At 38.3% G+C, this 22,049-nt stretch overlaps 2 protein-coding genes across 4 annotated transcripts in view; one reads left to right on the top strand and one right to left on the bottom strand.

Annotated features, from left to right (window-relative positions):
- Positions 1-291: 291 nt before the first annotated feature.
- Positions 292-9,787, top strand: GIMD1 (GIMAP family P-loop NTPase domain containing 1). Its single transcript, XM_072126886.1, has 3 exons — positions 292-383; positions 1,346-1,739; positions 8,031-9,787. Exons 1-3 carry the CDS (start codon positions 376-378, stop codon positions 8,289-8,291), a joined length of 663 nt encoding a protein of 220 aa, XP_071982987.1. The 5' UTR covers positions 292-375; the 3' UTR covers positions 8,292-9,787.
- A 340-nt stretch (positions 9,788-10,127) lies between these two features.
- AIMP1 (aminoacyl tRNA synthetase complex interacting multifunctional protein 1) overlaps positions 10,128-22,049 on the bottom strand; it is a 37,523-nt gene continuing 25,601 nt past the window's right edge. For all 3 annotated transcript variants that reach the window (XM_072119117.1, XM_072119106.1, XM_072119127.1), the window contains 3 exons: positions 19,734-19,939; positions 13,451-13,619; positions 10,128-10,384 (listed from right to left, as the gene is read on the bottom strand). In XM_072119117.1, the coding sequence (XP_071975218.1) occupies positions 10,218-10,384; positions 13,451-13,619; positions 19,734-19,939 (542 nt within the window). In that variant the 3' untranslated portion in view covers positions 10,128-10,217. The remainder of the gene's footprint in view (positions 10,385-13,450; positions 13,620-19,733; positions 19,940-22,049) is intronic.

The raw sequence follows: 22,049 nt of genomic DNA, 5'->3' as shown, positions 1-22,049 counted from the left end.
CGACCTGGGCCTCAGTATAGTTTTTTTTTTTTGCAGGGATATGTAGAATGTCTATTGTTTAATATTAACTCCTCAGATTTGGTTTTTGTATTTATTATATAATGTCATGTATTGCGACAGGATACATTTATTTTCTACCTTAAAATGGAAATTATGTCATTAGTTTATATGAAGAACCAGTGGCAGGCTTTACCAGAGATCCTGTGTACTCTTCATATTATCAGTAATAAACTTTGATCTTTCTGTAACTGATTAACTAATACAAGGATTCTCTATTTCCCTCAGAGTGGTACCAGGGACAGCATCATCTTGGAGTCAAAGTTCACTTATATTAGTGGCTGTGCCTTATCCTGTTGTACTGTAGACACAGACTGCATGCTCAGGTAAGGAGACATGAGATCACTGTTACTGTTAGAAGTTATTACTACATATTTATACAGTTTTGTAAATGTAACAAGGCTAGCTTTATATCAAAGTGTCATTAGCATCATGACTCTTGCAGTACTTTCTTTTGATGAAACCCTTCCATCTATGGTGTACTGTACAATATCCAAACAATACTAAATTCTATCCCATAAGATTTGAGTTGTCCAAGTAAGATTTCTAAGCATTTATCCATGTAGGACACTGCATCCTGTGAAACTATCATCCCATATTTTTTTTGTCAGAGGTGTGGGATAAATTCTGGGTGCCTAAGCCATAAAACAAAGGGTAGATGCTTCAACAACCTCAAGTGGTGTGATCTTAGCAATAAAACTAGTTGCATACCTCTGATGTCGGCCTTGTGATTAACTCTAAAGACTGCTTTTATATATATCTAATATAGGTGCAGATAATATAAATTAACTAATATAATAAAAATAGTATCTGAATTGCTAATATAAGCATTGCAGTCTCTACTAAACACAGCCCTGCACGTTGCACTATGGCTGTACTAGGTATTTCACCTGAGCCCATTAACTTGAATGGGACAGAGTTGCACCTAGCCTGCATTACTAATGTATATGACGTCAATTGTTTGTGATAGGTGATCAGTTTTAAAAACCCAGAACACTGCTTAAAAAACCATGTAATCAATGTAAAGTTTTGACATAAGATGAACTAGATTGTATAACAGTGCAAAGCTGAAAAAAATGAACTGATATTCCCTGTGTTCTTCAATGGCAATAATAAAATCTCATCCACATGTCCTTAGGACGTATTCTTGTATAACGTCACAGTTATTTCACCACATATTTGGCCTGTAATCTGATCATTTCTAGGTATTCATTAGATGTAACCTTCCTCACATAAATCTTGAGAGAACTCATATTAATGCTCTCCAATTATTACTATTGTTTGACAGAGAAAAAATGGATAATAACAATGAGATCACCATTAATCTCCTTCTCCTGGGAAAGACGCAATGTGGTAAAAGTTCTCTTGGAAACAGCCTGCTGGGAAGTTATGAATTTGAAAGTCGAATTTTCCCACAATCTGTGACTAAAGAGTGCCGACTGTGCAAAATGCGAATACCTGATTTTGCTCGGAGGATGGGGAGAGAGTTAGGCCTGAGACTGCAGGTGCTGGACACACCTGGCATTCCTCATAGCAGCCTGAACCAGGATGAGGTGAAGAAGAGAGTGAGAAAAGCCCTCTCAGAGCACTTTCCAGAGGGGTTACATATGGCTCTACTTGTCCTGAGGGCTGACATCCTACATTGTGAAGAAGATAACCAGCACACTGTCAAATTAACAGAGGTAATTCTTGTAATAGGATGAGTAATTTCTAGCACTTGCTTAAAATGAGCATTTCTCTTCCCGTCTGTTTTGTGTGCACGTCTTCATCAATTTTCCTGATAAAAAGAAGAATAGATAAGTGAAGCTGTTTAGCCGTTGTACGAGGGGATGATTTGCATTCTGCTGCCAGGCCCTCCAGAACTGGAGTTTTATCTGTAATCCCATATCACCAGATCTGCCTTGTATTTTCATCAAAAAACATGGATGAAATTGTTAATTGCTGCCAGATGAAAATGGCCTAGTACAAGCTTACCTTCCTTATTCCTAGCAAGGCCAGGCCAGGTTACGCTATTCACACACAACCTGTCAAGAGGTATTAGGGCCCAACAAGAGGAAAGTGTTGAAGTTATGTTAGACGGACTTTCTGACTTTTACCATTGGAAAGATTTCATTGGCAAAATATTTTATACATAAAAAAACAGGAAAGCTAATTATTTTTATAAACAAAAAAAAAAAACTTGCCAAATCTAAAAATGTTTATCTATGTAGCTAAGAGAGCCATCATTGATACATACATAAATGCACAGAAATGAGAAAAAATATCAAAGCTAGTGCAGCAGAAGTATAGAATTACAGACTTGGCCCTTCAAATCTTACCAACCCAAATATAGAGATCCTCATGAGAATTTAGGTAAGCTTTATGGTAGCTAGGTTATTTTCTCACCATTCTGACGGTCCGGTCATTTAGATTTTTTTTATTCACCTTTTTACCCAAAATTATGGATAGTTACGTCTTTCATGTAGGAATGAATGTCCATCCAATAATACTGAATGGATGGGCATTCCCAAATCATGTGGAAGAAGGTACCTGTACCCTCCCCGCATCTAGAACACAAGTCTTAGGAGAGTCTACACATCTGTCGCAAGTGCAAAGAGGTCAGGTACACTCATTGTAGCCCCTTTACTTGTATCAACTGATCTCGGGAACTAATAACTGTTGAGTGCCAGTTGCGTGTAATTTCCTTAAGATTATGGGGATATCAGGGATATCTCTTTGCCATACGTGGAAGCTTCCCACAGCGGGAGGGGGCTGGGAATTCATCAATTGCTTATAAATAGTGGATGTAGGTTACCCAAGGTCTTTGGTTCTGGCGATAGCCTCCGTGGAACTAAGCTCAACTTTAGCTCCTCCCTCCCAAACTGGACCCCCAGTGTATGCTTTAATAAAGAAAAAAAACATCCACTTTGCCTAATTTGCCATTTTGTCACCTGTAAAAATTTGAACAGTTTTCAAAAGCTTGAAAAATTTTCAAAATGGTATAGATCTAAATAATAGCGCGGCCCACAAACAAAAATATTAAACGTGTTATAATTCAGTGTGCCGAAGTATGAAAAACTTACAGATGTCCGATTATTGCAATGTAAAACCTTTTTTTTTCTTCAAAATTTAAATTTTTTAAAAACTATAACAAAACTATATAATAAAAGCATTTGCGCTGCTCTAAATTATATAAAATAAACCCCTAACAAGTCACCCCATGTTGGAAACTACACGCCTAAAGGGCTACATTGAGCATTTTGACCCTCCAGGTGCCTTCTATAAATGAAAACAACTGGTAAAATAAACGTTATTATTAATGATTTTTCATGTATTTTACCTGTCACCAAATGCACATGCTGAGCATCACACTGCTGGATCCTGCCACTTGCACTCATATTGGTAGTAAATGTAGATGCAGCACCAATCTCTTGTAGTGCCATACATTACAGCATACATTTTAACACATAACAAATTTCTGGTTGAAATACTTTAGATTTATCTTATAGTGTTACATAGGTCTTTAGCATATATAGTATGGATTTCTACAATAAGTCTATCTTGTATGCCTATAACGCGCAATTCTCATATGACCTTGTATGGATAGTGTCAAACCTATAGCTTATAGCAAAATTATTAAAGAAAACTTTTTTCATGGAGGCATTAGCATTGTAAAGATAAGGTCAGCAGAACAGAAAAGTCAAAGATTTACAGAAAACATTGATCCAAAATGTAAAGGCAACTTACATTTATATGTGCTTTGTATTAAAGGGAACCAACTTTCACCAACTTTTAAACCACTAATCTCAACAGTACATCAAGACAAATTATGCTTTTTATAATTTCAAAGTGAACGGTCACTAGTAAACGGCTCAATTCTAGGAAAGGCAGGATCTGGTGTAGAACTACACACTGCCCAGCCCAGAAGCCTCATGTGTATGGCGGCAGGAGATTGGGAGACTTTATCACACACCGTTATATAAGCTCCCCCCATGGGTTGTAATGAGCCGTGAACCTGTGTGACCATGGTCAGATTTCTGTCCACTGGAAATAAACAATAAAGATACCTTTAGAATGACAGCAAGCAGAGATCTAGAAAACGATCAGGAATCGTTACAGAAATTATTTTGGAAAATTGTATAGCTTCCATAATTCAAACAATAACATTTATTTGCTGAAATTGGAACAACCCTTTAACTGTAGTTCTAAATGCTTCAATAAATTACTACCAATGTAGAACAAGACAAAGTTATCTCATTACAGAGCCTAAATCATGCAAATTATTATCTTAAAACAAATAATCCACTAGGTTTTAATAATTTCAAACAAATTGGTCAGAAGGGTTTTTTTGCAGCTACAACAATTGGTCTAAGATGGGACAAACCTCTATATAAAAATGGACACGTTGGGGGAGACTTATTAATCTACTTGCACCAGAATTCTAGTGCCAATTGTGACAAAAACCTGTCTAAAATGCCTTGCGCAAATTTTAGCACAACTTTTAGACCACTCGGGCATGGCCTTGCAACATTGTGCATCAAAAGTTGATGCAGTAGACAAGACCAACAAATAGAAGGTGTAAAGCAAGATTAGGCACTTTTAGGCTGCATTCAGACCAACATATGGGGGACGTATGCTCGCCCGGCATACGTTCGGCTAAATTCAGCCTTACACTGAGACGCCATGGCTAAATCTAAGACTGTCTAGTCTATCTTTGCACTTTCTGGCTGCAAAAGACAGCCTTGATACATTGCTGCCAAGCTTCTAATCAGGCCAGATGCGTAATCATTTACATATTTGCCTGAGAAATAACTGCTGTGTTTCTAATTCTATGAATGGTTGAAAGGGGGGGGTGATCTGCCAGTAGGCAGCTGGTGTACAATGTAGTCATCTTTTATGCTAGTTTACTGGCATAAAGGATGATAGATGTGGAAAAACTTCTCTTTTACTCCAAAAAGGCGCAATAAACGCCCATTAATGAATGTAGTTCACATCCTCACAATTACCTAGCGGATTCTGAACACCTGCTGAAATATAGGCAACAAAGAGCCTTTCACACTTCCCTGTACACTAAGCAGCCGTAAGCATCACTGTGCTGCATTTGTTTATGGACATATAAGTAGACAATTCTATATGTTGGTATGCTGGTATCATTGGGGCAGATTTACTAATGCTTTTTCAAAATATGTTTTCACAAACTTGCCGATTGCAATGTCCTTTCTGTTTCTTTTCTGACCCATTGGGGGACATTTATCATTGGTTTTGCTGCGCTTTTTTGGTGCAAAAAAGTCTCATAGAGGGTTCTTGTGACTTTTCATTGCTAAAAAGTCGCACAGGACTATTCCCGCCGCTTTACTAAACTGTCGGAAACATAGAACTACTGCTAGTGCAACACAGTGCTAAGCCAGATTCATGAACTTTTTTAAAAAGTCGCAAAGTCACTCCTGCCCCCTGCTGGTGTATGTGCTGCGACTTTTGGTGCTTTTGCCACCTTTTTGAAAGAAAAATCCCAGACACGTATAGAGCATAACAACACTTATTGAAGGGCCAAAACCACTTTAATGAATCTGATCAGCAGCGGAGCTCCAAAGACAGACATAGAACCATCCCAATTGTCTAATTAGGTGAATTTGATCAGTTTAAACAGGTCCTTGACCCTGGTCCGGTAAAATAAAACATGCTTTAATTTTATTTTACTTCTGCAGCTTTGTATGGTCGAAACTGCAGACAGATCCCCCTCAAATCGTAATGTGCTAGAATTGTGGTGCATTTTTCTTAGTAAATTGCTTACACAGTTCTGGAAACAAGCTACCAAGTAAATGACAATGTCTCCTTTTACAAGAGGATAACCTTAAATAGACAGGATAAATGAGTAGGATATTAAGAGTGTGCAACTTCTTTTGTTTTTCATTTCCCTCTAAAGTAATGAAATAATACCTGAAATAGTATAATTAGATCATTTACATTTATAAAAAACCTAAATCTTTGCTAAGAGTGCATTCTTTAACATATGTTGATGCTTGCTCCCCGTTACAGTCAGTACGAATTGTGGTGTATTAGGTTTCATCATTTCCACAATTTGTTTAAAAATGAAAACATTGTTGAAAAGAATGAAACGCGACTGGAGTTTCGTTTTTCTGGATACAATCGTTTAATCACATGGTAAAGCAGTAACCGAGAGTCCGCACAAACTTGTGGTCACTTCCTTTTATTTCGACCTCTATGTATTATTTGATATGAGCACTTGCAAGCTTCACAATTTGTTCGCTTAAATAAAATATGGTTTTTACATATGCTTGTGGAGAATGCTGAAGAAAAACATGTTCACCGTCAGCCATCTGCTATAGAAAACACTTGGATAGGTTACGGAATATAGCTCATTCCTGAGTGGAAGTCAGCTAATGACATATGCATATTGCCACTTGTGCCTGAAGACATAACAATGGAGACCATGGGCCTGTCCAACTTAAAAAACATCATTAATATATTTGAGGTCTGGAAGCAGATGACTATATTTAAATTGACTTAAATTAAAGTGTCTTCCGCTTAGAACCCTTTAGAAATCTCTAAAGACTTATCTAAAAATCATCCCGAAGTAAAAACAGACACTTTCTAGACCTTTACTCTTTCCCAGCAATCTCATTTCTAAGAAAATTTGACTTTTATCATTATGTAAACGCACTTCTTGGCTGTTCCTGCTGGTTCATCCTTTTACTTTACCTTCTTTTTATGGGAAATATACTGTGTACATAATATTCTGCATATAATAGTGTACCTGGGCTGCGCTAGATTGTATAGAAAGAATAAAAACAAGAATTGCCCCACCCTAGTGCACCAAGTAGCATGAAGATAAAAGTAGAACTTTCTTTGAAATTACAGAATTTTGAGAAATAGATAAACTTGTGTCTGGAAAGCTTATAAAATACCCTATTCACAGATGGTGTCATATGAGGTAGAAAGTTATATTATTTCTTTAGCATTAAAACTATTCTTTGATCCGCCTACTTACTGGCCAGTGTATGGTTTGGTGACACTTTAATTTCAAAAGTTCTTTATTTGTGCATATGCTTTGGTGGCAAATGTTCTTCTGTGTATGGGTTGTATATCTGCACATGCTCTTTATCCCCTTTTGCTTCTGTTGCTCATTAATTATTTGATAAAGTTTTAATTGTTATGTGCGTGCTTTAAAGTCAGTAATGAAGGTGAATCTATTATACTGATCTAGAAACTTTGCAAATAGCTGTTATCATCCAGATACAGAATCACAGAATGTGATATAAGATAACTGTCTTCTTCTCGCCCGCTTGTTAATACTTAACTAATTTGACTTTGGTGTATAAATTTCAGATTTAAATGGCATCTACCACCAGGATGAAAGAATGTATACAAATGAGATTGAGGTGTTAATGAAGCCCCTCAGGCTCATATGGAACCTGGCAGCCAAGGGGTTACTACAGTAGCCAGCACCAGGCAACTTAAGCACCCATACTTAGCAAAAGTGGAACTAAGGGCAGTGTCTCTTGTGCCAAACTAACAGCAGCAGCACTCCACTGTTTCACCACGATAACTGACCGCACCAGCACCTTTAGTAACCCGTATGCATGTGTTTCTAGCATGTGTCTATTTGTTATGGTCACTAGTGTATTTTGTACAGTAATAGTTTCCACTTATGTAATGTAAGGTAGTAGTGTGCTGTACCGCAATGTGCTGTAACTATATTTGTATGTAACTAAGGAACTAGCAAGATGTAAAAAGGTGCCTCTCATAGTGTATGTATGTAATTGCAACATTAAGCCTGTCTCTAACTGTGTGTAACAATTATCTGGACACTATGTACAAAAGAATTTCCCCCCCGGGGATCAATAAAGCGCTATCGTATTGTATAATAAGTTTTGGTAGTACTGCCACAATGACAGCATAATCTCACAATTAGTTAGAATGACACAATTCTGTGTTTCATATTGTATAATCTAATAAACACCTCTTTTCTACAGGATCTCCTGGGCCCGAATTGGAAGTATTTTACTGCTGTTGTATTCACTCATGCAGAAAAACTAGATGACATGAGGATGACAGAAGAGAAGTACACCAACATGGCCTCAAAAAGTCTTTGTACGCTCCTAGAAACAGTGCATGGTCGAAGCATTTTTAGAGACTATCCTATTGAAAGGCCACAAGAAGAAAGAGCAGTATTGGTCAATCAAATCCTGCATTTCATCAGACAGAACAGTTACCAGACACTAACACCTATATAACTGTTACCTGGAAGAACAAATTGTGTATTGTTCAGATGTTTCTTTGGCCCTCAAATCATATATTTGCAGCATATGTGTACGGTAGCCTGGCCTGCAGCCATAATCTTGGTGCAGTACACAATAACTTCAGTGGTCCAAGGTGATAATGTAATTGTATTAACTATGATGGTTTGCAACAGGGAAATATTTACTTATTCCTTCCAGTGATAACAGTCAAAAAAACAATCACACCAGCAGGTAAGAACTTAAATGGCTCTATAAGAAGTCATCTTACTTCCTCAACCTTGTCTTTAGCCTCTCACTGTGCTGCAATGTTCCATACACTGTACTGATGAGATGCAATCACATCAAAACAGCGCTGTCTACAGTAGGGAGACTGTTCCTTATTGAATAGATATACAGGTTTGGTTATCATCGCACATCATGTCATTAGATTTTGTGAAACAGTAATGCTGTTGAAGCAGCTAAGATGTAATGTTTTATTTATCCTTTTCTGGAAAATTTTGCCAATCAGACCTCCATCTTACGACATTTCTGCTTATTGGAAAAGTATAGGAAGCAGAGTTTTGGTATGAAATATGCAAACAATTCTGTTGTGATTTTCGATTCGTATCATATATAATGGTGTGTGCATAGGCAAACAAGTAGACACAATTTTATCAGAGTTAGATATGGCTGTCAAACTACTGAACATAGTCCTAAAAGGCGGTAAAAAATCCACAATGCTAAACCTTTCTGCTTCTTCACCAAACCATAAACTCAGAAATATGTTGATATACTGGTAAAATATTTCCAGTAGGAGTGGAGAGAAGTAGAAACATCTTTTCCTCGGTGGTGAGTGCCAGGGATTTATGTATAAAGATAGACAAGGAGAGTATGCTATACCGTGGGCATGGCGACCGCACCCTTCACAGACGTGCTGCTGGGTAAGACAAGGACCTTCCTGCACTGCATCTGGGCATATTCTAAGGTGTTCTCCTTCTGGTTTGCCGTCCTGGAATTTGTGTGAGTAAACTTTGACTTTCCTGACCATAAAGTTACGAGTGCTGGGGATTATCAGTGACCTGGATTCTATAATTATCAGACATTTTTTAGATTTGTTCTCTACTGTGCCCAAAATTATTATTATGTCCTGGAAGGATGTTGAGATTACCAATTACAATTAATGTTGGAGACAGGTTAACAAATACCATGTGCCCTTTTACCAGGTTCTGTAGTAGGACCAGAAATGCCCACAAACGCTTGACAAAATTTGGTCCTGGTGGGTGGAGTCATCTAGTGTGCTAGGGACTGTGTGGAAGTGTCAATGGAATTACTACTGTTTTAGTGATCTAGGCCCAGTGGTGTTTGCCATTACTTATCCTGTTCCTCCTGGGTTCATGAAGATACCTTGTGACAACTGCCACTTCAGATTCTTTATTTGTGGAATGTTGTATTATGTATATGGAAAATTGTTGCTTGAAAGTTGTTATAAATAAAATGTATTTTTGTTTTTTAAGCTTAAAGCATGCCTTACTTCAAAAAATGCAGATATTAGTAGTCCAGAGTGTAGAGGCGCAGAAACACTGTTCATTGACATTATGTATTTTTGACTATACATTCCCTAGTAGTTTTATCTCTGCTGTATCTGTGTATATATTCCTGTCCTCTTTGAGATGGTGTGTTAAGATCTAGCCATTGTGTCTTAGTCCTCATCTTTATAAAATCTGACACCTCAGTAAGATCCTGTTGGTTTTCTATAATAATCAGTTTTACTTGGAAGGGGGGAGCATGAGTGAACCCAAGTAAATGGGTTAGTAACCATTGACAATCAAAAACACACCAAAAACACAATAATGATGAACATAATTATTGGCTTTTTATTGTACTAGTTATCTGAAATTTTCCGGTATTGGCATCAATGTGCTGATCACACACACACATAAATTACTTAATGCCACTTCTGGACATGGTTTGAGATTTGCATACGCCTTTTCCGCTGACTTCAAATGGTACACCTTTGTAAGTAGCCACACAGTCATCGCTGGTGTGAAGATCTGGCTGGATCTGCTCCCATGTCTTCTTCTTAGGATTCAGCTCTTTATCAGGTTCACCTAAAGAAAACATTAAAAAGACCATAACATGACTAGATCATCCACAAAAAGCATCACTACACATATCATTTGTTCTGAAATTGGTCCATTTTAACAGGTGGCTAAGCAACCAGAACATACACTTCTTTATGGTAAATGGAAAGCAGAACATTTTACTTGAGAATATTACCAGGTTCAAAATCATTTACACAAAGCCCACGATTAATTCAATGAAATTTTAAGGAATAAAAAATGTCCCGCAGCTCAAAAGATCTAGAAATGTATGCATGAATTAGCTCACATAGTCAACTAAATATAAACCGCATGACTGAACTATAAGGCACCAGCCCTGATGTTAGAGTCAGACTGGCACGTCCACTGGCACGTTTGTTTCAGTTTTGCTTCTGTTTTTGTCCGCATCAGTTTTATTTTTGTTTCCAGTGTTCCAAAATAAAATAAATAAAAATTAAGTTTTAACTTTGGCCAGTAAGCATAACACCTGGTTCCTCAAAACCAGTGGAAAAAAAAAACCCAAAAGAAACACTGTCATCAGACTTCTATTGCCGTCTGTGATTCACAAACATGAAAAAAAGGAAAAAAGAAATGGGAAAACCCCCATAAAAACAAAAGGCTCAGTAAGGCTTTAGTGAAAATCACGGAGAAGAAAAACAACGCCCTTAAGGTCCCATTCACATGGACCAGTTATTGAGAAATACTAGAATACATAGAACAATTTAGATGTTGATTAAATCAGCAAATAAGATGGCACATTCCCTTCCATGATGTGGTTCATTTAATTTCTCCAGTCTCATCCTCAATCTGTGTGTAATATGTACATTAAATGGTAACAGCTACGAAAAGGATGTGGTAATGTAAATTATTCTTGTAGACAGAGCCTGGCTGCAGAGATGAACTAAGTGAACCTCAGACATGTTTTATTTCTTACAGTCTTCTTATTCTACCATATGAGGCAAAGCTCTAACAGCCCATGACACTGGGCTTGTGTTTTTGAAGTCACTGCAATCTGGATTATTAGCTAATAAGGTCTTGTTCTGCACCTCATTAATCGCGCCATTCTGTATCCTGGATCACAAAGGGCGCTGGAAATGTTTTATGACTGACAAACCCTCCATCCTCACATTGCAACAATATGAAAAACAGACAGATCTTTCTTTTTTGCAGCAAAAGAATATGAGAAGGAGGAAGATGCAGCTGCTAAGAACATATGGGAAGACAGGCTCAGAGTGTCTTGGAGACGTTCTATAAAAATGTAGCAGCAGCATATTAGTCAATAAAATAGATGCAAATATGGCATCACATAATGGGGTACATTGCTTTGTTTAACACAAAAATCTGCCATCACATTTATCAAGGATATTAGGATATTAGACAGATTTTAAAAACTTTTAGAAAAGGGTTCACTGTATTTCCATTCCCTACGGCCCATAGAAGTCAATGGGAACGTATAATATAGGGGCAAAATACGTGCTATATGGCTGTGCACCGTATGCTGCTGTATATACATTCAGTATCCAGAACCAGTGGGAGGTACAGTCTGTCAGCCAGCCAATAGTCAGCCATCCATCAATTGCCAGCCCACCTTATTTTATACAAATATGGTACGGATATAGTGCAATACTGTGCCGTACTTTTGCATACTGTTGTATTTATATACAGAACAGTAAATACCATACCGTCGTGTGTGTGAGGCCTGATACACATGCTGCAGTTTATGTCTAACTGTGCACTGTCTAATGTGAGCTTCCTCCTGTACTGAGCACCCATGCAGTGCAAACACTAGAAAAGCTAGGGACAGAACTAGGACTCCACCAGCCACAAGGCCCCTTGAGTCAATGGGGTGACTTGGAATCAGTATATACCAAAAGCCACTTTTTGGGCCTGTATTAGATGAAAAAGGCCTATAAAGCTTATGTGCAATTATCTACAGATACCACAAACAACAGTGATGTTAACTCGGACCAGCGTAAAGTGACAAAAATATGTGAGATATTTTTTTTATTTTACATGTAAAGTAAAGATGTCCACAAATTTTACAGTCTTAGACCGGTTGCACAGTAATATATAAAAGTACATAACACAGGGTTAGTGAACCTATATGGTTATTTATAGCTTTGCTTTAATATATATTTAACTAATTACATTATAAAGTGATTCTTATCTCAAAACTAATACACTAGGAATGCTGGGTGACGAGCCTTAATTGATTTCCTCCATTATCGTTTTCCACTCCCTATAGCGGGAATTCCAAAGGAATTCTAAAACAGTTCTAAATAATATCCACACTTCACCTTCCCAATATACAGACCTTCTAATAGAAATTTTAACTAAAAAAGCATTGCGCACCCTTCCAAGCCAACAGTGTCTGAACCAGGTCTTATAATCTCACACTTAATTCGGTTTCTAGAGCTCAGACAAGATGACAGTCCCTATAACAGTAATCTGAAAATAGAAATAAATTGACAGTCTACCAATCAGATGACAATAAAAAGGATAGTAAGGCATTAGGAAAGAGAGGGAGTGGATTGTCTGAATCTTTGTTGAATCTTTTAGTAATAAGAGAGCAGTGATGTTTACAGCAAAACATGAACACTGCCTGGAACAAAGTGAAAGATATTTTCACTCCATTCTTATTGGTAAAAAGAGTTTATACAATACAATTTTAGTAAAGAAAAAAAAAAAGATGGCCAAGGGTACATTGCATGTAAATTAACATTTTACGATTGATGTGAATACTGCCATAAAAGTGTTGTACCGACTATATAGAACTGGTGGCTTAATTCATATGGAATAATATGGTCGGTGCTTGCAAGGCAACCTATTACCTGATGACAAGCATATTACCCATGGCTTTCTTAGACCCCCCCACCCCCCCAAAGCAGCCATATCAACGCATTGACAACCTGGACTTATTCTGCAAAGTAGCCAGTAGGATGCTTTCCTAGACGGTGGGACTGCACCATCAACATGACAAGAAAGCAGAGTGGTAAAGTACAAATGACCTGATTGCCGTGATCTACTGCTACATTACATAAGGTATGAGCTACTGAATGAGGTATGAATGTTTACCTGGGAATCCCTGGAAAGTAATCCTATCTCCAGGAACTGCTCCACTGGGGGGGTCCAGTATCTCCACCTTCTCTGGAGAGCTGGCACACATAACCATGGCTTGAGACAGTACTCCTCTCATTTTGGCAGGTTTCAAGTTACACAGCAGCACCGCCATCCGATTCTGCATCTAAAAACATTAATAAAAACAAAACTATTAGATTGGATTTTTTTTTACAGATGTTAAATAATAGAATGTAGAAATAATACAATACAAATTTAAAATGATAATTTTATTGAATTGTTTTCATTTCTCAATTGTCTGCTCTTAGTTAATAATATCTACATTTTAAATGGGATAAGTAAATGACAAAGAGCAGTTTTTTGGGAAGGTCAGAACACATTGGGGGAAATTGATAAAAATGCAGTGCACTGCAGCCCATATCTACCAAGAGGCTCCAGCCTCCAAGTAGATATGAACGTGATCTGCAACAGGTTAGACCAGTTTAGACCAGGTCTGACCTGGCGGAAATTTTAGCAAGAGTCTGAACCGGTTTTCCAGCGGAGACTAAAGTAAACATGGCTGACCAAGTATTAACCCAAAAAAAAGTGGAAATAGGGCTTGTTATAAAAAGGCATTATATATCTGTTGTTCTGATTATTTACTGTATCATCATATATTTTGAATATTGTTACCTTTGAGATGGCTACCTCCTCATAAGACCATTTTCAATGTAATTTAGAGTGGGAGTCCCAAAAGGATTAAAAAAAAAAAATCAGCTGGGTTTAAAAAGGAATCAGTCACCTCCACTAATCCCAGAACACTTCCCAAGTGTCTAAATTATGTTTTTATATATCTTTATAACTATCCAGTATTCCTCTAAAAAAAATTATTATTAAATTATCAAAAAAACTAAAATGATACCCTCTGTTCCCCAACAGAAAGTCAAGCAGGTGAGGGAGTTCCGCCTACTCACAGCTGCTTGGACTTGTAACCTGCCTGCCTAGCTCTGCCATCATCATCTTCTTCCTTGGCGATCACATGCTAGCACAGTGCGCCTGTGAGGGGTAATGCTGAGTGTCCCTGGTCAGGTTCACAGGCACATTGCATCCACCAATACAGGTTACCGGTTATGGGGCAAATCAACACAGCAGTAATGTAGCAGAGAAGCGCTGCAACTGTTCAGCTGGCAGATGTCGTGCAGGGCAGGCGCCGAGAGCAAAGGTGACTGAGGAAGATGATAACATTGGGGTTAGGGGCGGGGTTAGCAGGTCAAAAGGCCACAGAGAGGTGGAGGGAGCTTGACTGCATAACATAGTTCTCATGACTTTTTGACTTTGAGTTGGGGTGAGAGGGCATAATTAAAAGTGTTTTAAGAGGAATAATAGAATGTTTTAAAACACTTGGAAAATATTGAACAAAGTACAAAGGGTTTTGGGGTAAGAGGAGGTGACTGGTTCCCTTTAAAGCCTGTAATATACCAAAGGTGTATTCTAGCCAAAGACATTCATTTATTTGCTACAAACAGACAGGTGACAAATTATTAGTTTACTGTATAACAGCTGGGACATTCACCAACAGCCAAACCAGGGTTTCTGAGTCCTCTGTCACTACCAGCCTCCCATTTGTGACATAGGGGATCTTCAATCTATGGGCAGCTGATCACCAGTGCTAAAGCTCCATCCAACCCCTACTGTGATCATCACCCCATCCAACAAACGACTTACACTGCCATGGAAATTTCGAAAGGTCATGTAAGGATACATAAAATGAGAACTGTAATGTAACCGGTGATGCGCCTCTAAATGTAATCTAAAGGAACAGCGATTTTATTATTTGTCCATAGCGGAGGCTCATAAAACATTATTTGTGAAGGTCCAGTATGTGGGATACAACTTTACCATACTCAGGATGGGGCTAAGCACATAATCCATCTTACATACATAAAATTGTGTCAACAAATTGAAAACACAAAATCCTTTATGTGCCCAAATCCAATCACTGTAACAATGTTAAATTTTTCAGCACATGTTCAGAGAAAACACAAAAGGCCAAAATACACACAAAACACGTTTGGGCTGTATTGATCCAACCAGTCGCTGCACTTTCATGTTTTTCCTGCCAGAAATAAGATATAGCTGCGCTTTATTATACAGCCGAAAGAAAACTTCCAAAACATCTGAATGAAAATGAGTCCTTCCTTTAGGTGTAACTCAATCCAAAGTTTATGATGGCTCACAGCAGGAATGTTTCCCTTGAAGTTATTTTCGGAAGGAAAACTAATTCACAGCCTTTACCTACTTCTCTCCCTTAAGACACTAGAAGATGCTAATATAAATGAAAATAAGCAACAGCGTAGACTTAAAGGAGACCCACCAGAAAAAAAAGCCATAAAATAATAATTAAACATGGAAAAAGGCTTCTATAATTCAATGCAGTGTGGTCCTCCTGATCCTCTTTAGATTGAAAGAATCATGTACATTAGTTTACGGGTGCACTCCCTGCACCATATTCATGATGTGAAGTAGCAGTAGTAATCATTCCCATAGCTGGGAAGCCTGGCTTCTGGTACATTAACATGCATACAATGGATTTGTGGTTGAAAGGTTGAAGTCCACTCACGCTGATGGCAGTCAAATTCGCAAACACAGGTAGGAACAAGACCCTGCTCTAAGTTTTGCAGCTCAGACAGTTAGGATCTGTGGAAGCCATGACTAAAGATAAGCGGAGCCAATGGTCGGGTTCAGCTCCCTGACCCAGACGTACTGTGGGATTGGCAGACGAACAGCCAATCCTACATATTGATACCGCTAGCAACTGGCCATGATCAGGAGATGTCCCCCTGGCTAATCATAGCCATGGCTAGTGTCTTCGGCCAATCTGGCAATATGTACGGTCAGACGGCCAAATGCTGAACCGGTACCGGACCATCGTGTCTGCTCATCTTTGACCAAGTGTATGATTCCATAGAAATGCATTTGCCTGTGTGCTATTGGTTGAAACATAGACAGTGCAGAGACAAAACCATTGTTCATGCATCCTAAAAATAAGAAATCCGAAGCTAAATTTTGGTGCAAAAAAAAAAAAAAAAGAAAGAAAAAAAGGTGACATAACAGTAAACAAAGGTACATAGGACTTTTATCCAGTAGTAAAGAGGTTTCTACGGGATTGGGGAGATCACTCTGAAATAGATAGAGTGGCAGGTTGAACACATTTCCACTCCATGTAACCATCATTGTGAGTGGTGAAAACAGCCGGCATTCTCACTAACCCTCTATAACAGCGCTGTGCTCTACTATTTTGGTCACTCCCTTTTGCATTCAGTTTTTCTCCTTATGCCCAACCTGCTACTCCATTCATTATTGAGAACCGGAAACCTATTTTCCACACATGGTCCGGTAGATAATATCATTTTCTCCTATTATGTTAAGCAAAAGTAAAATGTAAATTAAATGAAATCATGACACAAAATTGATTTTTCTTTAGCTCATTAATAAAAAAAGGTTGTGGCACACTATGCCCACAAAACACTACAAAGTGTCTACTTACAAAGGGAATAATGGAGAGATGGTAAAATGGCGTTCTATAGAAGTAATGGTACAATTAGGGCATATCTACAAGTCAGGAATAAGCCAAGAATACCTCTGCAGGGAAAAAGTATCTGTGTATAAGACTCAACACCTAGCAACTACAAGCACACACATTCTCTTCTATTTATGGCATCCTCAAGCCTAAGAATACCCTCTTTTAACATAGATTATTGCCCACCCTATTTTACAGCTTTTCAGAATACCGTTTATTACGTACTATAAGGTGCACAGGATTATAAGGCGTACCATCAATAAATGCCAGCTAAAACGTCTAAGTTCATATATAAAGCGCACCTGATTATAAGGCGCACCTGATTATAAGGATGAATGACCAGCAGGTGGCAGACCTGTGCACAGTTCAAGGCAGCTGTTGTCTGTAAATAAGGTTCATATATAAGGCGCATTGGACTATAAGGTGCACCTTTGATTTCTGAGAAAATCAAAGGATTTTTGTGTGCCTTATAGTCTGAAAATTACAGTAATTTTTGGCTACTGAGAAGGCAACTAAAAGGGATCCACAAGTTGACTAAAAAATAAAAGGTGTTCCTAAAGATTAAAAGAATGTTAACCAAAACTCCACAAATTTTGACTGAGCATAACAATTTGTCAATTCAAGATGTCAGGAAAAGTAGTATCAGGCATGCCAACAGCTTACAAAAGTGTATGGTCATCTTTAGCATAAGGATCTCTTTGTCTTCAGATTACTGAATAAAATAAAAATTAGTATTGCATGATTAAGTAACTATTAAATATGATAAAAATAATCCTAATATTGAATGGTTTTTAAAAAAAAAAAAATTATTAAATTTTTATTATAATAAACTACAACATCATGAAAACTTTGGATCCTTGCTAAACTAAGATCAATGGGAATGTACTATTTTGGTGGTCAATATCATATATATAAATTAATTTTTTTTATTGGGAAGTAAAATTTCCAGGTCAATTCTGCCAATTTCATATTGGCCATCTGGAAATCAACTTTAGCAGCCATTTCACTTGTGAAGAAAGTGTTTTCCCTGGAGTTTCTCAGAGTTTGCAAGCTGAGCAGTTCCCCTCCAGGAAGCTTGTTGTTAAAGGGAATGTTAAAAAAATGGAGACAAAGTTACTTCTTTAAGCCCTACCACTTCAATCAGCATTTGGACTTCGCATAGCCAACAATAAAATGCTCCATTTTCCCTATAGCTGGAAAATGACTTTGCTTAGTAAATACCTTCCATCCAGTATTTATAGCAATGATGAAGATATATGACTGTAAAACATAATTGACCAGATGTTTTATTTTTCTATTGTTGTTTTATATCTGTGCTTAGGAGCACATGATTCACATCAAGCGCAGTTTTTATTCTTATTTCCCAGGTGCTCCTTACTATTTATGCATGTATTTATTTTAAAGCTCGAGCAAGCATCAGAGACAATTATCTAATTACTCCAATGACTTGGCAGCACAGCGATCCTCCCCGCTGCACTCCCAGGAATATTGATCAGCAGTTCGTAATCGTTCCCAAGGTTAGCATTAATCTTGGCACTAAGGATGTAGTTATAAAAGACTGGTCTCCATGGAGAAAAATGAAAAAGAGAAAATAGCCTTCAAATTAGATCCTATTCTTCCCCCATTCAAAGGTTCATAAAACAGAGATGGAGCACAAGCAAACCTAAAATGTTTGAGCACTGGTTTCATAGACAAAAACAAAGTGCACATGGAAAATGTTTTTAAATATAAGTATAATGGTTTCTATGGAGCACAAATAACAGTTCATCATTGCAGCTGTTGAAGAAATTTGACAGATGACAAACCAACAATCCTGAAAGATCAAACTACATTAATTATACAGTAATAGTCATTGCTGTATATCTATACCTGGCAGAAAAAAAATACAGTACTCATTATAACCTTAAAAAATACTTTGTATTCTTTAATACTTGCACAATGTGTGGATTTTGACAGTAAACAAGGATTTAGGAAAGACCACACACATCTGAAACTAAGTAAAGAAACGTCAAATGTATTTAGTCACAGGCTTCAGCCAAGAGACCAGAGAAATGCATTTTATATTACATAATCTGCTCCCGTAAGTGACCTCGTATAGATGTGCAGAGCCAGCCCCAGGTGAAGTGGACCCTCTCTATTTTCTGCCTAGATTTGGATGGCGCTCAAGCTGCCAGTGAAAAACTGAATTGCAAGGTACAATAAAAGTTAAAAAGGGTTCTTCAACATTAATAAAAACTTTACTGTTGGGCTTGGGGGTCTGTGAGAATCAAAGCAGGCACTAGTGCAGGGAACGACTGGGCGTGCAAGGTTCCCGGAAGTTGGCAGAGGAAAGATGCGGGGCCCCTGTAAACAAACAGGGGCATGGCAGCGATGCAAGCCGGTGCAAGGCATCGGGAGCGCCGTGGGACCCCCAGCCCAACAGTAAAGACTTTATTTTTACATTATAAAAAAAGTAATGTTATATTATGCACCTTAATGCCAGTTGCTTCTGGTGAAGAACTGGTGAAAGAAGGCTGAGAAGTTTGTTGTTGATAAGCAGAATTTTGATATAATAATTGGCAATACTAAATGCTCCTTATTGTGAGGTAGGAATCAGGTTGAAATAAAGTCTCAATTCATGGCTTTTCTGGAAGAAAACTGGCGTACCAGCCATAATAAATTCCCCCCCAATACTTATAACCATAATCATATAATAAATTAGTACAATACACTACTATATACCTGTTCTAGAGGAATATGCTTTACGAGGCCACTGACAACAGTCCTTGGAGATGCTTCTCCTACATCAACTTCTTCTACATACAGGGAGTCAGCATCAGGATGTTTCTTGGCAGAGATAATGCAGCCAACGCGCAGGTCCAGTCGAGACACATCAACAGGTCGTGCATCATCATCTGCTGTGGCTGGTTTCTTCTCTTTCTTCTCTACTTTACATGAGGAAAAAAAATGGCAAATGGTTTTACAAAGTCTTTACCAAAATGTGCATTTTGTTAAGTAAAGACAATCTCCGGGGAGAAAATCCAGATTAACACACACAGGTATTCATTTTTTCTTTATTTCACTTAACTTTCCAATGACATGTAATAATATGCTAAAATGCAAAAAAATAAATAATTAAAACTATGTTGAAGCTCTGAATACACATTCATGAAATGCAGAACACTTTTTTTATTCTCTTGCATTTTTATTGGTTAACACATTTCAGGAAAAATTAAAAATGATGGAAACATTCTTAAAACTTCCAACTATTGGCCACTAGAGGAGGCTCCAATCATGACATCTTCAAAGGTCCTTTTACCAAGTGCAAATATTCTGTGGTCTGACCTGGCAGAGATTCATCCCAATCAATATGCCAGTCTTTCCCCTCACACCAGCATGAGCAGGACACTAAGGTGAGGGATGCCTGGGCGACCAGAGCCAATCTACAACAAATGAACTGGCATATTTGTGTGCCTCAGGTTTTTGCACAAGCGGATGCCAACACAAAAACATTTTTTTTCAAGGCTGCATTCTTGTAGCATGTATGGATGCTGTTGGGGAGACTGTTTTTATGAATCAGACAATATATTGTAACAAAAAAAAAAAACATATTACCTAAAAATAAAAAACTAAGAATTTATGACATAAAGAAGCAGTTAGTCTTTTTATTCTCCTCTTTATACCGTGTCAGTCTTTTCATATCCTTTATATGTCATACACATGACTAAATGAAATGGACTTCACAATCTTCTGTCTAGAATTAGATGAAGTTTCACTAAATAACAGAAGGCGTTATACACTCACCGGCCACTTTATTAGGTACACCTGTCCAAATGCTCGTTAACACTTAATTTCTAATCAGCCAATCACATGGCGGCAACTCAGTGCATTTAGGCATGTGGACATGGTCCTGCAGTTCAAACCGAGCATCAGTATGGGGAAGAAAGGTGATTTGAGTGCCTTTGAACGTGGCATGGCTGTTGGTGCCAGAAGGGCTGGTCTGAGTATTTCAGAAACTGCTGATCTACTGGGATTTTCAAGCACAACCATCTCTAGGGTTTACAGAGAATGGTCCGAAAAAGAAAAAACATCCAGTGAGCGGCAGTTCTGTTGGCGGAAATGCCTTGTTGATGCCAGAGGAGAATGGGCAGACTGGTTCGAGCTGATAGAAAGGCAACAGTGACTAAAATCGCCACCCGCTACAACCAAGGTAGGCAGAAGAGCATCTCTGAACGCACAGTACGTCGAACTTTGAGGCAGATGGGCTACAGGAGCAGAAGAGCACACCGGGTGCCACTCCTTTCAGCTAAGAACAGGAAACTGAGGCTACAGTTTGCACAAGCTCATCGAAATTGGACAGTAGAAGATTGGAAAAACGTTGCCTGGTCTGATGAGTCTCGATTTCTGCTGCGACATTCGGATGGTAGGGTCAGAATTTGGCGTCAACAACAGAAAGCATGGATCCATCCTGCCTTGTATTAACGGTTCAGGCTGGTGGTGGTGGTGTCATGGTGTGGGGAATATTTTCTTGGCACTCTTTGGGGCTCTTGGTACCAATTGAGCATCGTTGAAACACCACAGCCTACCTGAGTATTGTTGCTGACCATGTCCATCCCTTTATGACCACAATGTACCCAACATCTGATGGCTACTTTCAGCAGGATAATGCGCCATGCCATAAAGCTGGAATCATCTCAGACTGGTTTCTTGAACATGACAATGAGTTCACTGTACTGAAATGGCCTCCACAGTCACCAGATCTCAATCCAATAGAGCATCTTTGGGATGTGGTGGAACGGGAGATTCGCATCATGGATGTGCAGCCGACAAATCTGCGGCAACTGTGTGATGCCATCATGTCAATATGGACCAAAATCTCTGAGGAATGCTTCCAGCACCTTGTTGAATCTATTCCACGAAGAATTGAGGCAGTTCTGAAGGCAAAAGGGGGTCCAACCCGTTACTAGCATGGTGTACCTAATAAAGTGGCCGGTGAGTGAAAATGAGTGTTGATTGTATTAACTAGTATAAGTACAAGCCTTGGTCTTTCTTTCATAT

This window comes from Engystomops pustulosus, chromosome 1, assembly GCF_040894005.1.
Source record: "Engystomops pustulosus chromosome 1, aEngPut4.maternal, whole genome shotgun sequence".
In the NCBI taxonomy this organism is placed as follows: domain Eukaryota; kingdom Metazoa; phylum Chordata; class Amphibia; order Anura; family Leptodactylidae; genus Engystomops; species Engystomops pustulosus.
This window is presented reverse-complemented; position numbering and strand designations above follow the sequence as displayed.

What these genes read in the sequence shown, in the direction of transcription:
- GIMD1 (XM_072126886.1), top strand. An exon ending in ACACTGTCAAATTAACAGAG is followed by an intron (nt 1,740 to 8,030) that starts GTAATTCTTGTA and finishes TCTTTTCTACAG; the next exon opens with GATCTCCTGGGCCCGAATTG.